The 17,842-nt window shown below is 44.6% G+C and overlaps 1 protein-coding gene across 3 annotated transcripts in view; it reads right to left on the reverse strand.

The window, feature by feature from the left end:
• Window positions 1–3,730: 3,730 nt before the first annotated feature.
• Window positions 3,731–17,842, reverse strand: part of tfap2c (transcription factor AP-2 gamma (activating enhancer binding protein 2 gamma)) — an 87,096-nt gene continuing 72,984 nt past the window's right edge. For 2 of the 3 annotated variants that reach the window (XM_041205375.1, XM_041205377.1), the window contains exon 7: window positions 3,731–7,241. In XM_041205375.1, the coding sequence (XP_041061309.1) occupies window positions 6,950–7,241 (292 nt within the window). In that variant the 3' untranslated portion in view covers window positions 3,731–6,949. The remainder of the gene's footprint in view (window positions 7,242–17,842) is intronic. The other variant, XM_041205376.1, reaches the window with a different exon arrangement.

Below are 17,842 nucleotides of genomic sequence, written 5' to 3' on the forward strand. Positions count from 1 at the left end.
TTTTGTTTCCTCTTTCACCACTGCCTGGCTAGGTCTCAGTGTGAGAGGAGAAAGACACATGAGTAGGGCTGTGGTGCATTGGAGGCAGAGAGAGAAGAGGTACATCTTTAAACCATATGAACTTAATCAGACCAGAGTGTAGGATGAGCAGGAAGTGGGATATGAGGAGGAGGATAACATTTGAGAATACTGTCATCTTCCATGGTTTCAGCCTTGCTACTGGCCACAGCATGAGAAAAGGCTGCTGCAAAGATGGCACACATCATCTCCACTATCAGGGTCAGAACATGCAGCCATACCTGTCCACTGTCAGTGAGGTGCTGCAACCTGCGATTGTGCGCCACTTTCCCCTGCAAGACACAGAGAGAGAGAGAAGTATGTCAGTGAGCTTGGTGCAGTGTGTTTGGTGTCATGATTGACTAGCCGGCAGTGTGTAATGTGTGGGTGTGAAGCTTGCAGCTAAGTATGTGAGGGTAAGGTGAAGCAATGAATGTGAAGTATGAATCCTGATGGGTAGAGATTGTCAGTAGGTGAGTAATGGGGCTGTGGAACATTGAGCAGTGGCTGAGGATAGTGCTGCAGGAGGTGGAATATGACATTTGAAGATGCATTCACCCATTTTGAACACTCATTGGAATGTCATTGGACTTCTTACAGCATTACATCCAAATCCTCAGGGCTATACAACTGCTATTGACTGCCACAGATATCTGACCCCACTGTCTTTGCACTCTCTGTCAATCTTACTGACCCCATGTGAATAAAGGATCTCTCTCCTCCTATCCACTGACTCCACCAAGGCCTTCAGCATCAGGGAATCTTCAAACATGCTCTCTCTCCCCTGTTGGACTTCTTCCAGCTGGAATACATCTTTCCTTTCCAAGTATGAATGTGGGCCCTTTGTGGTGTGTAGCCCACTCAGCAATGTCTTTAGCAGTACACTGCATCTCACAGTCATTTAAACGAACAGGAAGCATGAAGTTTGGAAGAAACAGGCCTGGGTTAATACCACATTGAGATTCCAGCATTCAATTTCAGGCACTATCCAATTTTGCTCCCTTAGGGCAACACTTGACCAGCTGGAGTAATAGAGACACAGCTACAACTGGTGAAGGAAGTATGTGGGTGGTGGTCTTCCAGCTTCTTGACATTAGGGTAGCAATGAATACTTCTAATCCTTTATGAGACAGGGCAATTGGGATTCATGGAATAGAAACTCTAGCAGTCCCAGGAGTGGAGGAGCTGGGAAGATCATTTCAAAGCCCCAAGAATCAAATAGACTGACCTCTATAATGTGATCGAGATATATTTATTAAAGATAGTTAATGAATATCAACCCTAACAGGTTCAGCTATTTCAGATACTGAAGCATTGTTTTAATCCTTTCCCAGATTAGATTTTTATGCTTCCATCCTAAAGCTCATCTCCTGGCTGGTTTAAGCTCCACTTTATCCAACTGGCTATTATTAATATGGAAATCCAATCATATCAAGCTCAGTTGAAACTGTACCTCAAGTATTGGGTCCAGTTTAATCACTAAGACATAAGAGTGATATTCAAGTGTTGGAGGTAGAGGAGCCCTGAGGCTGCTATGATGGCAGACAGGAGAGATGTGGGCTTTTGAGCTATAAAAGGAAACATCTGAGAGTTGTAGAAACACCTTATGGAGGTGTCAGAAGTGGTTATGGGAATGGAAAGGGGTTATTCAGTTTAAATAAAACTATAAAATCTGATAGGAACAGGAAAAGGCCAGTCAGCCCTGGAGACATTGTACTAAATAACATCTGACATGTTCCTCAACTCCATTCATCCACCACTGCTCCATATTCCTTGATACCTTTACCTCTTTCTCAGTCTTGAAAACCCCAATCTCCACAGACATTTTGGAAAGAGTTCCATTTCTCTCTGTCTAAACTATCAAATCTGTTTAGCTTTTGAAGGACTCTGATTAGATCCTCCCTCAATCTCCGATACACAAGGAAACACAAGCCAAGTTTTTTGCAACCTGTCTTCACAATTTAACTTTAAAATCCTCACTTCAGAGTAGAGAATAGTAGGGGTTCAGACACTGAAGTGATCAATGTTCAAATGCAGCAAGGCCTAGACAATGTCCAGGCTTAGGCTGAAAAGTGGCAAGTAACATTCGCGCCACACAAGTGCCAGGCATTGACCATCTGCAACAAGAGGGGATCTGACCATCATCCCTTGACATTCAATGGCATTACCATCATTGAATACCCCACTATCAACATTCTGGAGGTTACCATTGACGAGAAGCTGAACTGGACAGTCATATAAATACTGTGGCTACAAGAGTCGATCAGAAGCTGGGAATCCTGCGGCTAGTAACTCACCTCCTGACTCCCCAAAGCCTGTCCACCATCTACAAGGCACAAGTGAGGAGTGTGATGGGATACTCCCCACTTGCCTAAATGAGTGCAGCACCCACAACACTCAAGAAGCTCAATACCATCCAGGGCAAAGCAGCCCTGATTGATATGCCTTCCGCCACAGACACAGAGTGGCAGCAGTGTGTACCATTTACAAGATGCTCTGCAGGAACTCATAAAAGCTTCTTTGACAGCACCTTCCAAACCCATGACCACTACCATCTAGAAGGGCAAGTGCAGCAGACACATGGGAACATCACCACCTTCAAATTCCCGTCCAAGCCATTCACCATCAGGACTTGGAAATATATCACCATTCCTTCACTGTCATTGGGTCAAAATCCTGGAAATCCCTCCCTAACAGCACTGTGGATGTAGCTACACCACATGGACTGCAGCGGCGCAAGAAGGCAGCTCACCACCACCTTCTCAAGGGCAATTAGAGATGGGCAGTAAATGCTGGCCTAGCCAGCAACACCTGTGAATGAATTTAAAAAAAGGTTTAAACTAATAAAGGTAAATTAGGGGTTGTATCAAGAAATTCTTCACAAAAAGACTGTCACAAAAACACTTGGACTGGACGTGCAGATAGAGAATTGGAGGAACATTCCCTGGAAGCATTTAAGAAGCAATTGACTATTGCAATGGGTCCACTGTATTGTCTTGTTGAATGGATCAAGTTGAGCTCTACAGCATCCCTCATCGCCAGCTCTAATGTGAGGCCAGTGAGTTAGTGTCAGCAGGCTCCTCACACGCAGACAAAGCCATTTGTGTTCTCAGCAGGGCAAGTGTGGAGGGTGTGCCATTTTAACCCACACACAGCCCCCAATGCCCAATGGAAAGTGGAGGGGTGGGCAAATACTTGTCCATCAGGGGCTTACCACTCCAAACTTTAACCTGCTCTACTGAGCAGAAGGCAAGGGGACCTGGGACCAAAGAGGCTCAAACGGATAAATTTGCTGACTTTTCTTATGGAGCACTTTAAAGCTTAGGCCATTGTTGCTGCAGACACTCCCCTTTCCCAAAGGCAAGGCTCCATGAGACCTAATGTCAGCCGGAGGCCTCTAGGCCAGACAATTTTCTGGGCAGGAAGCCCAGGAGTTAAAAGAGCATGTGATTCAATTCTGGATCAGCAGCTGAGTTTCCATCTCACCTCACTACCCATCTAAACACTGAACAGCTAATTCAACACAGGCCCAGTGATCCAACCTGGGCCCCCAAGGCCTGTATAGCTGAGCTACCCAATCATTAAAATCAAACTAATTCCCACCTTCACTTTATTGCTAAAGGACAAGCCAGGCAGCATGAACAAATGGTGCATTAAATTCAGAATAGCTTTTTTTATTTTTTCTCAATTGATGTTGTATTACAGGACAGAAAGACACTGAATCCACATCTTTTCAGGAGCTGTACTTAAACATCCATTTGCTTAAAATTCACAGACAGAAGAGATTTTTAAAAAATTCTCTCACTTCATTTACACAAAGTACCATATAACTCGCACAAAGAATAATTATTGCTTTTTCCAGAGAGTTGGGTGAGTGTTGAGGAAGAACACAGCTTTCAACTCACTGCCAGGCACTCTGCACCTCCAACACATTTAAATACCCTGTTTTATGTTTCTCATCATTATAACTGTGCAGGAATGAATAAGGAATTATATCCTAGTTTACCCATTAACAGGAAAATACTTCTCCAAAAAAATAAGAAAACGGGAAGACTAACCCCTATTTACAAGAAGTAAACACATTTTTTAAAAGGATTTTAGGTTGGACCGTATTTACATTACCCATTAAATTACACATAAATAAATATGTACATTCAGAACACTGGTTCCCTTATTACCCTATTTACCCTGTAGAGGAAACTCTCCCGCTGTTTGGAGAAGAACAAGCTAGTTGCTGGCTGCCTGGCAACCATACACACCCAGCTTTTCAAGTAGATTTGTAACTGACCAAATACCAGTCTCTGGACCTCAACAGGCCAATTGGCGGGGTCAAGGTCAGAGGGGAAAGGTGGAGTTGGTACGTGTGGCCTTTCAGTGTAAATGTTGCAGGTCCGTCGCTGTCATGTTCAATGCTGGTTCGACAACAGCTGACCTGTGACCCCATGTCATGATCGTGGGAGCTCCCTTGCCCTATAGAGTTAAACTGATCAGCCAATCTTTAAAAAAAAAGTGATTATCACCTTGTCCCTGAAATTGGGTCAAAGAAAACTCTCAATGCAAATGGTTAAGATGCTTCTCCTTTGTTTGCTGTTCTCACCCGGAGGTGTTAATCTTTTTAAAATAAGCTGTCATCATCTCCGCTGCAATAACTGAGAGGAATTTAAGACAAACCTGTTGAGCATTAATCCAGTGCCAGCTCCATTTCAAGGCTTCTTTCTGATCGCACCCTCTGTGGATCTCTGTCCACAGACACAAGGAGCAGAGGGGAATAGGCCAGAGGACAATGGATAACAGACTTATGTCCACCTCCCCTGGGCTGTGTACAAGGGGCATCACTGAGTCACAGCACCTCATTTGTCTCTGTGCTCTTAATTCTTTAGATGGGGTTAATAGTTTAATTTTAAAATTTAAGCAGCATATTAAATAGAGGGCATGCAATGAAAAATCATAAAAAACACCATAAAATGGCGAGAAGCCCAGAAATCCCTGTTGTCATTAATGGACAGATATACATTTAATAAATATGTTTGTATAACATCCCTCAATTGACTATTTTAACCAGCATTGGCAGTTTGTTTTAACAGATTAATGCCTAGTATGAACCTGTCAAACACAGGGCTTGTCTACCACTATTTTCATCAGTAATTTCTAGGCTCAAATATCTTAATTTTTTTTCTCTAATTTCCTAGCCTGCTATCACTTGTGGAGTAAGTGTAAATTAGAAAGACCAAACCCGCTTCATGCTCAAAGCAGCAGAGGTCAGTAACATGGGGTCATCATTCCAATACTCAACACCCAATCCTGTCCACAGACTTTTCGTACAGCTAGCCCAGGCAGAGCTTTCAAATCAAACATAGCTTCATTTAACTTTAAAAAACATATTCAATTGAATTTGTTTCAAATGGAGCCTTCTCCTTAGCTAGCCAAAAGTGTCTTTAAGTTGGGATGGAACTGACAAGAATAAACGCTTGTTTGTATCAACACTCAGTTGGAAACCCAGTTTGTTTATAACGCAAGTCTGGAATGTAGTCAAGAGTTGACAGAACCTCATCAGGTCCCACTCTCCAACTCCCCGTGATGGGCTGTACGTGCTGTTAAGTTGTGAAAAAAGAACATGTTTTGAGTCCCTGAATAAAGCACAGCAGTAAATTCTCCACAGGGTTTGTTCAAGTTCAGTGGCCTTTGCATTATGTAGTGAGCAGAAGACGTAAGAAAGCATTGAAGATTAAAACCCTCCATTTGTACCTGCATGGGTCGGAAATTCAATTGACACTTTCACCAGTCTGGTCCTGGGTCCTGTCAAATATATAAGTCTGACCTGCTCAGTCTGCATCATCTACTTCAGAGTCCACAGATGATCGCTAGGTCATTCGAGGTTAATGAAGGTAATCAAGAGCATGAAACATATTGCCTCCTTTCCAGCGTGTTTTTACATCCAAGCTTCAGCCTAACTAAAGTATTCTAGGTAACATCTATAGTGCATTGGCATCTAAAACCCTGATCCAGCCTGAGATGGTGACCATACGACAAAGTGTAAATGTCGGTGCACTGGTTCCCGAGCTCACCCAGGGCAAGAACAGGGGAGTGACTGATCAATGGTATGCACTGCAAAGCCTAGGAATCACTTGAAGTCTTTCAGCCTGTGGCCCCTTGGCAGACTAGCATTTCCATCTTCCTTGAGGTCTCAGTCATGTTGGTCAGCTGTGGGATATTTGGAGAATTGAGAATCCCTCTGCTACTCTTGTTATCTAGTGAGAGACAGCAAAGGTTTGCTATTGCAAATCAGCTATTCCAGCATGCACAGTCAACTGAAAGGGCTCTACTAATATCAAAGGGCCTGAAGTTTCACAAAGCCTGGGTTTTATTTCTTCTCTTTCTTTGAAGAAGTGCCCAGGCCCCTCTCACCAACTCAGGATGGCAATTTTGAAACCAAGAGCTCACCAACTGTTGGCACAGACCCTGGTGCCAATACTTTGTGCTTGTTCAGTGTGTTGGAGCCTTTCTTGGGTTGGAGAGTGGGTTTGTGGCCTTTGAGGAGCTGGTGAAAGTGATACTCTAGATACCATCAACACTGCAAAGGAGGCCAGGTTGTTTCATCAACTCTCACACTGGCAAATATAAGTCCAGGATCTCATTGGAAACCCAAAGATAAAACATTTAAACTTTGAAGGAGCTGCTTGTGTTTGATATTTGGTATATGAATGAAACAGTTGGTCATGGAATAGTGCAGGTTTGCAGTCTTGCATTTGATGATGCACAGGAGGTACGAGACAGCACCTTACTGTCAGGTGCCATTTTGTTTCTCTGTTGTTGTTGGGTGTTGACCATGTTCAGGTTGCCCCAGATGCAAAGTGGGGGAGGGGGTAAAGTCCGCCAGCTGGTGACCGAAAGTTCATTTCCTGTGTTTCTCATCTTTGTCTGCTGTTTTGTTGGGGTTATCCTGTGGGCTGTGGCCACTGCCGGTGGTCATGTACATTTTGTCCAGGGCTTTCACCGCTTCATTCAGGTAGTTCTGCAGTGAGGTCATGGCAGCACAGATGGCCGGGCTTCCAAAGCCATGCGTGATGAGGCTGAAGTGGGTGAGGCAGCCCTGGATGCCAGGTTCCAGGATTGGGCCAGGGCGGGTGTTCCCCAAGGGAGACCGGTCCTGGGTCAGCATGTCAGTGAACTCCTTGAAGATTTGCCTGGAAAGGGAACAGAAAAAAAGATATTCACTCTTACAAGGCTGGGCAGAATATGGGAGGATGGTGGTGCAGTGGTAATGTCACTGGGCTAGTAATCCAGAGGCCTGGACTAATGCTCTGAGGACATGGGTTCAAATCCCACCACGGCAGCTGGTGGAGTTTAAATGCAATTAATAAAATCTGGAATTGAAAGCTGGTCTTAGACTGTGAAACTACCATTGATTGTTGTAAAAACCCATCAGGTTCACTAATCAGCCATCCTTACCAAGCCTACATATGGTACTGTACTCTGAAATGGCCTAGCAAGGGCAATTAGGGATGGGCAGCGACACCCACATCCTGTGAAAGAAGAAATAAAAAAACAGGTTTCCTATGATAATTGCAATTATGTAGGCCCAGGGCCTCTGATTGGGGGGTGGGGGGAGAGTGGTGGTACCCCACATGATGTGCTGGGGTATCCCCCAGAAGGACTGCACAGAAATTGCCTGGGAATTTTAAACTTCTGATGAACAATTACCATGCACCAGGAACCACCCGATTCTCCGATTTAAATCGGAGACTTCAGCTGGTTCTGCCTCTCCTAGCAGAATAGTTACCCAGGAAAGGTTAGAAGGATTGAAACCACTTCTAACTCCTACATAATTATGGTACTGACAGCCCTTGACTCCCCAACTATCCCCTCACCACCCCGCCCCCCCAACCCCGACTATCCCTGAGAAACGTGCAGCTCCCGACCAGGGTAAGTAAAAAGGAGCAGAGTGGCAATCCAATGGTGATCGTCACTCGACAGAAGTTCTGGAATATACTGCATAGTAACAGTCATTACCAGTGTTTAAGCTCCACATGAAGCTCTTCCCACCTTATCAACATGTCCTTTCCCCCTTGTGCGTTTACCCATCCCCATTGTAAATAGTTATTTACCTCAACTATTCCTTGTGGTAGTTACAGATGTTGGAGACCATATTGCCCATCTTGCTTAAGTCATTCAGAGACAGTATAAAGTACCCCGCCCCCACCCAGCCACTTGTTTCTTCAATGATTCCATGGTTTTCACCTTCTCTGCTCTGTCTAGGAGTCCATTCCATGAGTTGATCTCAATGTGTGAAGAATATTCAAATGTCAATCCTAAATTTACTGTTAAATCACTCTCCCTGCCTAAGTCTGACACTTTAAATATTCAAGCTTAACTTTTTATCATCTTAATTACTCCAAAAGATTATGGGGGAAAGATGTATTAACCTGTGCCCATTGATTCCAATGCAGGCTGCACACAAGCTTTGTGCCATCTGCTCATTTAAATGATTGCAGTGAGCAGTTGAACAGCTATGCGCATGAGTAGGGGATGCAAAATCATGAGAGATTAACACAAATTCAAGCCTGTACTATTTATGCCAGCCTACACCTCTTAAAGGGGAGTTGCATTCTAGCTGGAGCAGGTGCTCAAATTCAATGCACAAGTGACTGAGCTGGAAAAGGGCGAGGGATGGAAGTGAGCTCCAAGGTTCTCTGACATAGCACTGGAGGTTATGATGCAGTAATGGACAGTAGTGAGCAATGGGGGCCAGACTACCCTCAAGATAAATTCGAGAAGGTAATGGGAGCAGGTAGCTGTGCAAGTCAATGCTAGCAGTCTAGCCCCAGGTGTTGGAAGAAGTTCAATAACCTCACATGACTAGTCAAAGTCAGTGAAATATCTCCAAATTCTATAACCTACCAACTGCACCATGAGCCTCATTCACTGCTCAATGCACCACAATCCCACCTTTCACCCACCAACAATCTCCATCAATCACAGTTCACCGCACCCTCACACACTTAGCATTGCTGCAAGCCTCACACTCACACCTCACAGCTTGCACACACTGCCAGCTATTCAATCACAGCATCAGCTAAACAAAGTATAGGTAGCAGATTCAATGGCACACTCTGTTTTCCTTGTAGGGCAAGGTGGCACACAACCAAAGGTTGCATCAGCTAATGGTTGGATGCCAGGCATAGGTACCTGCCAACTATCTGACTCATAACTCAAGCACACGTGGAAACCATGCATCTAATAAGAGGCATAGTGCAACACAGAATATGAATGAGAAAACCATTGGGGTGTTGAAGCAACACATCCACTGCCTAGACTGTACTGAGGGAGCCCTGCAGTGCTATCCAAAGCATGTGTCGCAATTTGTCATGGTCTTCTGTGTCTGGCATATTTCACCTTCATGAGGACACAGCCTTTGCCACCAGGTATATAGCAAGTAGCTGGTGAGGAGGAAAGGAAGAATCACATACCCATTCTGGCCAGGTTGTCCACGATCGGCTAACGTGACTGTGGTGCCAGTAAATACAACCCCAATTCAAAATTCAACATCAATCCCACACCTTACCATCCATCTTTTATGGGGGTGTGGCAACTACAGCACCCAGAACTAAGAGGCAAGTGGTGTGAGCTGGACCCTTGAAGTGAGAACCAAGGTCTTCACTGCCTGCCTGACCACTCCTTGTAGACTTCACCAACTTTAATTAGAATACAAACCCCCCAAACAGTTCTGCCAACTCAGAAACAACCAGAAGCAATCATAGGCACCTAACCTGAAAGTAGTTGATAATCACTTTAAATAACATTATCGGAGTGTCCTCCTGCTGCTGAACTCATGTTAAGCTGTGCGAGGTTAAGAGGCAGCATCAGCTAGAGCATTGATGTCAAAAATGACACCACTGCAGTTAACTACGTATTACGCAACCAAAACAACAATTTATATTTATGTAGCACCTTTAACATAAAACATCCCAAGGTGCTTCACAGGACCATTATAAAACAAAATATGACACCAGGGCACATAAGGAGATATTAGGTCAGATAGCCAAATGCTTGGTCAAAGAGGTAGGTTCTAAGGAGTGTCTTAAAGGATGAAAGTGAGGTATGGGGAGGAAATTCCAGAGCTTGGAGCCCAGGCAGTTGGACCGATGGCAGAGCAAATATAATTGGGGGTACACAAGAAACCAGGATTAGAGGAGTACAGATATCTTGGAGGGTTGTGAGACTGAAGGAGATTACAGAGATGGGGAGGGGTAAGAAAACAAGGATGAGAGTTTTAAAATCAAGGCATTGCTTTACCAAGAGCCAGTGTATGTCAGCGAGCACTGGGGCGATAAGGGAATGGGATTGCTGCAGGTTAGGACACAGGATTTGGATGACCTCAAGTTTACAGAGGGTACATTGTAGGAGACCAGCCAGTAGTGTGCTGAAATAGTCAAATCCAGAGATAAAGGTGGCACAAATGAGAGTTTCAGCAGGTATTGAGAGATGGAGTGAGGTCGAGAGATGTTACAGAGGTGGAAATAGATGGACTTCGTGATGGCTTACGAACATATGAACAAGGAGCAGGAGTAGGTCATTCAGCCCTCAAGCCTGCTCCACCATTTAATAAGATCATGGCTGACCTGATAGTAAACTGAAATCTGCATCTTGCCTACCCCTGATAACCTATCACCCCCTTGCTTACCAAGAATCTATCCACCACTGCCTTTTCAGGAAGAGAGTTCCAAAGACTCACAACCCTCTGAGTGAAAAAATTTCACCTCATCTCTGTTTTAAATGGTGACCCCTTTTTTTTAATAAAGTGACCCCCGAGTTCTAGATTTTTCTACATTCTTTCCACATCCACCCTGTCAAGGTCCCTCAAGCTCTTATATGTTTCAATCAAGTCGCCTCCTACTCTTCTAAACTCCAGCGGGTACAACCCTAGACTGTCCAGCCTTTCCTCATAAGACAACCCACCCATTCCAGTTATTAGTCTGGTAAACTTCTCTGAACTGCTTCCAACACATTTACATCCTTCCTTAAATAAGGTGATCAAATACTGTACACAGTACTCCAAATGTGCTCAGTATAACTGAAGGATAACCTCCCTACTTTTGCAATAGATGATAACATTCTATTAGGTTTCCTAATTACTTGCTGTACTTGCACACACAATATCAATCTACCTACTCTGAGTACTTCCTCCACAAGCTTCTCACGCAATAGTTGGCACAGTCCGCATGGCACATACACTCCAATTTTAGACACAGAACAGCACCAAAACTATTACCTCGACTACAGATCCTCACACCCTGCTTCCTGTAAGGACTCCATCCCATTCTCTCAGTTCCTTTGCCTCCGGCGCATCTGTTCTGATGATGCTATCTTCAAAAACAGTTCCTCTGACATGTCCTCCTTCTTCCTTAACCGAGGTTTTCCACCCACGCCCTCAACCGTATCCAGCCCATCTCCCGTGCATCCACCCTCACGCCTTCTCCTCCCTCCCAGAAACATGATAGGGTACCCCTTGTCCTCACTTATCACCCCACCAGCCTCCGCATTCAAAGGATCATCCTCCACCATTTCCGCCAACTCCAGCATGATGCCACCACCAAACACATCTTCCCTTCACCCCCCCGTGGCATTCCGTAGGGATCGTTCCCTCTGGGACACCCTGGTCCACTCCTCCATCACCCCCTACTCCTCAACCCCTACCTATGGCACCTCCCCATGCCCACGCAAAATGTGCAACACCTGCCCCTTCACTTCCTCTCTCCTCACCGTCCAAAGGCCTAAACACACCTTTCAAGTGAAGCAGCATTTCACATGCATTTCCCCCAACTTAGTCTACTGCATTCGTTGCTCCCAATGCGGTCTCCTCTACATTGGAGAGACCAAACGTAAACTGGGCAACCGCTTTGTAAAACACCTGCGGTCTGTCAGCAAAAATGACCCAAACCTCCCTGTCGCTTGCCATTTTAACATTCCACCCTGCTTTCTTGCCCACATATCTGTCCTTGGCTTGCTGCATTGTTCCAGTGAAGCCCAACGCAAACTGGAGGAACAGCACCTCATCTTCCGACTAGGCACTTTACAGCCTTCCGGACTGAATATTGAATTCAACAACTTTAGATCTTGAACTCCCTCCTCCATCCCCACCCCCTTTCTGTTTCTTCCCCCTTCCTTTTGTTTTTTTCCAATAATTTATATAGATTTTTCTTTTCCCACCTATTTCCATTATTTTTAAATCTTTTATGCCCTGCTAGCCTTTCCACCCCACCCCCACTAGAGCTGTACCTTGAGTGCCCTACCATCCATTCTTAATTAGCACATTCATTTAGATAATATCACCACCTTCAACGCCTGTGTTCTTTTGTTCTTTTGTCTGTGACATCTTTTGATTATCTGCTCCTATCACTGCTTGCTTGTCCCTACAACCACACCACCCCACCCCCCACTTCTCTCCCCCCACCCAACACCCCCAACCCCCCACCTTAAACCAGCTTATATTTCACCCCTCTCCTTAGATTCACTCAATTCTGTTGAAGGGTCATGAGGACTTGAAACGTCAACCTTTTTCTTCTCCACGGATGCTGCCAGACCTGCTGAGTTTTTCCAGGTAATTGTGTTTTTGTTTTGGATTTCCAGCATCTGCAGTTTTTTGTTTTTATTACCAAAACTATGGGCACTATGGAGTCAAATTTTGCAGCTAATTCCTCTAATAGCCAGATTCGAGACTGAAATGTGTTCGGTGCCCCACAAACTAGAACAGGGCTTTCCACTTATGTGAAAGACAGCCAACACTCAAACAACTCCAACATACAACTCAACGCTTATAAAGCATTGTACCTTTAGGAGATGGAGCACATAATCAAAAAACAAAACGCACATGACGTCGCTGTTTAATTGTGAACTTGATTTCTCCTATTCATTCCCACTCCCTTCCCAAAGAGCACGACTCACCCTTGGGTTCTCTCCATGGCTACCAGCAGCCTCCACTGCCTCACCCAAGTAGCCAAGAACTTATGACAGTGAAAGTCAGTGGGTTGTTCCACCACAAAAGGCTTCATAACCAAGTATAAAATCTGTCTCCACCCAAGATCAATGTACTGAACAGTGAACAGGAGCAGAAACCCTGGCTGGCTTTTCTCTTTCGGAATTTGCTCTGCCTACCGTTTCAGGGGATAGGTTTTGTACCTTCATTACCTGGGTGATGATCTGGCAGGGTTGATCACTAGCCCGTTGAAGACACACCCAGTTTTAATCCCTCCAGGTGGAGGATCAGTCCTGTCAGAACCCAGGTAGTGAATGTGAAATTCAGCGTCTTAGTATGGTCAGCAAACCTCTCTGGGTCTCTGTTGAAACCATTGATCCGTGAGTGAGTAGAAATCCCACAGCAGACCCCTGTCAAACACCATTGTCTGCTTCCAACCACTCTGAAAAACTGCCCTCAACTCTTACGCTGTTTTTTCCCTTCTAACCAGTTGTCAGCCCTATCCTACAAAGCCTGATTTCCTTACCCCTTCATTTTCACCAATAGATTCCTGTGTGATATCTTGTCAATTTCTGAAAGTCCATGTAAACCACACCCACCATTTCAACCACCTTCTCAAAGAATTGCAACAATAAACGGCCTGGTACTAAGCTCTTCACACTGGTGGTTTGAAGTGTTAAGCCATTCAAAGTTGAGTGCAATGGCTAACTCAGCACAGACCCCTTCTAATACTCATAACTGTGAAAATACAATCACAGCCAGGTACTTCAGTGAGGAAGTAACCCATCCTCCCATTCTTCTCCACTCCTCCTCTGGATGTCTGAGGAGATATGACAATCAGGTTTGCTACCAGGAAGATCCCTTGTTTAGATAGTGTGCTAGGCTCAGCTCATGGATTTCAGCAGAGACAGAGATGAAAAACACACAGCCAGCAATATAACTTCCAGCCCAGTCTCATAGGTGCCAGTCTGTGATGCAGTGCCTGAAGAATAACTCAAGCACATAAAGAACCATTGAAAGTCTCAGCTTTTTTTTTGAACAGGCATTTGAAATAATGAACAGAGCACTGATTAGGGGTGGAAGGTCCAGAAAATTATATACAAGTCATTACACAGCCTATAATTCCCAAACTACACTGATGTCAGCCAAGGTTAGAAGTCTTGTGCATTCCGTAGGATATCCTGGTTTAAGCAATGAAACCCACAGCACTAAACTCCAGGGGCCAATCACAGGAACATAGGAAATATGAGCAGAAGTAGGCTATTCGCCCTCTCGAGCCTGCTCCGCCATTCAACTAGATCATGGCTGATCTACCTCACTGCCATTTTCCCACACTATCCCCATATTTCTTGATGCCTTTAATAATTAGGAATCTATCACTCTCTGCCTTGAACATATTCAATGACTGAGCCTCCAGAGCCCTCTGGGGCCGAGAATTCCAGATATTCACCAGCCTCAAGAGTGAAGAAATTCCTCCTCATCTCAGTCCTAAATGGCCTCCCCCTAATTCTGAGACTGTGTCTCCTGGTTCTAGACACCCCCCAGCTAGGGGAAAAATCCTTCCTACATCTACCCTGTTGAGCCCTGTAAGAATATTGTATGTCTTAATGAGGTCACCTCTCATTCTTCTAAACTCTGGAGAAGTCCACTCTCCACAGCCTCTCCACATGGGACAAACCTGCCATCCCAGGAATCAGCCTGGTGAGCCTTCACTGCACTCCCTCTATGGCAAGTATATTCTTTCTTAGGTAAGGAGACCTGCTCCCAGGCCCACACCATCCAGCTGGTGTAGTCAACTACAATATCCCAACAGTCTTAAACATATCTTAATAATTGTCTCACCAGCCAGCTTCACAAGGATAAACCTAAACACTAACACAGCCATGTATTTCCACCTTCACAGACTAGGTGAAAACCTGGTGGAGCCCATCGTCTCCCTCTATAGAACCCATCCGATTTCTGGTCCATTCATTTCAATAAAGGGTGAATGATGCTTCCCAGCAGATTACTGACCAGTTGGCAAAGATTACAAACTAGCCCACAGTGCTTTGAGTGCCAGCTTGGCTCAGTTGGTAGCATTACCAGAGACCCCGATTTCAAAACCCACTCCAATTCTTGGGCACCAGAGCTCATATTCACAGCACTGAGGGTATGCTGTGCTCTCAGAAGTGCTGTCTTTCATATGATATGTTAAATGAAGGGTTCTATCTCTCTGAACTGATGAAGGTTAATGATTCCACTGTGCTATTTGGAAAAACAGCCAGGAGTTCTCCCTGGTGTACTAGATAAAGTTCCCCCTCTATGGCGCCCCACCAAGAACATACTACTTTGTTATTTCTCTTATTATTGTCTGTGGGAGCTTGCTGTGCACAAATTGACTACTGCAATTCCTGATATTGCACCAGTGACTACAATTCAAAAGCATTTCATTGGCTTTTAAGTGCTTTGGGGTTTCCTACAGTTGCAAAGGCATAACAGAAATGCAAGTCTTTCTTTTTGTTTATCAAACCAAAGCCCCAGATAAACAAAGCAGGGACCCCCCACGATAATATTATAATGTCTTTAATGCTGGAAAACAGCCCAAAGTTCTTCAGAATTACAAGGAAAGGAACAGAGACCGAGCCAAAGAAAAACGCATTAGGAGACATTAAACCTGGAGCTCCATCAACATCCTGGGGTTACCATATAAATACTGTGGTTACAAGAACAGGTCAAAGGCTGGGTATCCTGCAGCGAATAACTCAACTCCTGACTCCCCAAAGCCTGTCCGCCACCTACAAGGCACAAGTCAAGAGTGTGATGGAATATTCCCCACTTGTCTGGATGTGTTCAGCTCCAACAATGTTCAAGAAGCTCAACACCATCCAGGACAAAGCAGCCCAGTAGCAGCAGTGTTTACCATCTACAAGATGCACTGCAGGAATTCACCAAGACTCCTTAAGACAGCACCTTGCAAGCCCACTACCACCTAAAAGGACAAGGGGAGCAAGTGTATGGGAACACCACCACGTGGAAGTTTCCCTCCAAGCTACTTGCCATCCTGACTTGGAAATATATCGCCATCCCTCATTGTCACTGGGACAAATCCTGGAACTCTCTCCCTAATAGCATGTTTGGATGCAATTCCTTGGCCCACGATTTTAACAAGGATGGCAATATGCTCATTCTAAATGCCTTGGAGCATTGTTAAATGTTAAATTAGCAGCCAAGACAACTGAAATGAACAGATTAGTGTGTTTCCTTGTATTCATTTATGGGATCTGGGCATTGCTGGCAAGGTCAGCATTTATTACCCATCCCTAAACACCCTAATGCTACAATTGTGTGTCTTGCTAGACCATTCCAGGAAGCAGAATGGGTCACAGCTCATGGGTAAGGACAGCAGATTTCCTTTCCATAGGTTTTTATGACAATCCACTAGTTTCACAATCACTACTGTTGAGCCTAGCTTTTTATTCCAGAATTACTTAATTAACTGAATTTAATTTTCCCAGCTGCCATGGTGGGATTTGAACACTACTTCAGTAACAATAACCACAATGCTACCATAGATGACATTATAAATTGATATCAATAAAGGCACAGCTCCAGGCCTTAACCTCCATTAACATTTGCATACAAGGGTATGAGGTTCACTGTTGCTGTTCTCGCACTCATGGTTAACACATCCCTCTCAGTATTCCCTGTCGAATTCCACTGTTAAGAGAGCACAGAGAAGCAGCAAGTACACAGGACAGGAGAACAGCATCGATCAGAATGTCAAGCCTGGAAAGTTGCCAGTGGACACTGTCCACCTCTCTGGAACTGCTCAAAATAAGATTAATGAAATATCAACTGAAGAAAAGAACTTGTCCAGACTGATTTGTCTCTGCCCATTTGCACTAGCTACGCCCCACATGGTTTGAAGGAATGTATGTTCTCTTTGATCAAAAGAATGTTCTTCAAAAGCAGTCAGAGAATGGGGGAAATTCTGTTTGGTGATATCACTGGCTAGTTGGTGGGCACAGTGTGCAGGAATTAAACCATCCAGCCAAAGCCAGTGAAAGCAGGTTTGATGAGAACATCGAATTGACAAACAAGGCTTTGCTAAGGGGATTGGCACAGACACAGAACAACAGGCTCAACAAGTTCTTTTTGGAAGAGTGGCAGAGCCAGGACTGTACAGCAGGGAAAATTTGGTGAATCTGTCTCATTTTAATGCTGTCCTTTCCTATTGCTGGGATTCTGACACCCTCAGGCACACTCTCACTGGGCTTTCTTTCCTGCTTGCTGAATCAGGTCAGTGCTCTCCTTAATAAACACTCCATCACCGTCTGTTTCTGTGGGAACATCCCCAGCTGCAGACACATTTCACTAAAAGGACAGCATCTCTGCCGAGTTTTGGAGCCATCTGTCAGAAACTAGCCGACAACTCTGCCCCATTGCAAAATCTCACCGCACCTTATCATTTACTGTTTGATAGATCAGTTTGATTTTGTGCCATCACTGTGGAATGGGGGCAATCAGCACTCATCTCTCCGCATTTTCCACTGAAATCAATAGTAACAAAAATAAGGGAAAATGTAAAACAGTCTACCATTTACTGTCACTGTTTCACACAACTACACAAAGTCATGATTACCCCCACTTAGACCAATCCATATAGTCCAAGTGTAGAGAGTCTTTGATAGAATTGCTACTAGATTAGTTCCTGTGCTCTGCATTTCAAACACGTACAGTCACGGGCATGCACACATGAGTAAGTACAACTGCAAGCAGCACACACACGAGCATGTACGTTCACAGGAGCCAGCACACATGTATACACAGACA

This window comes from Carcharodon carcharias, chromosome 14, assembly GCF_017639515.1.
Source record: "Carcharodon carcharias isolate sCarCar2 chromosome 14, sCarCar2.pri, whole genome shotgun sequence".
NCBI classification, from domain to species: Eukaryota; Metazoa; Chordata; class Chondrichthyes; order Lamniformes; family Lamnidae; genus Carcharodon; species Carcharodon carcharias.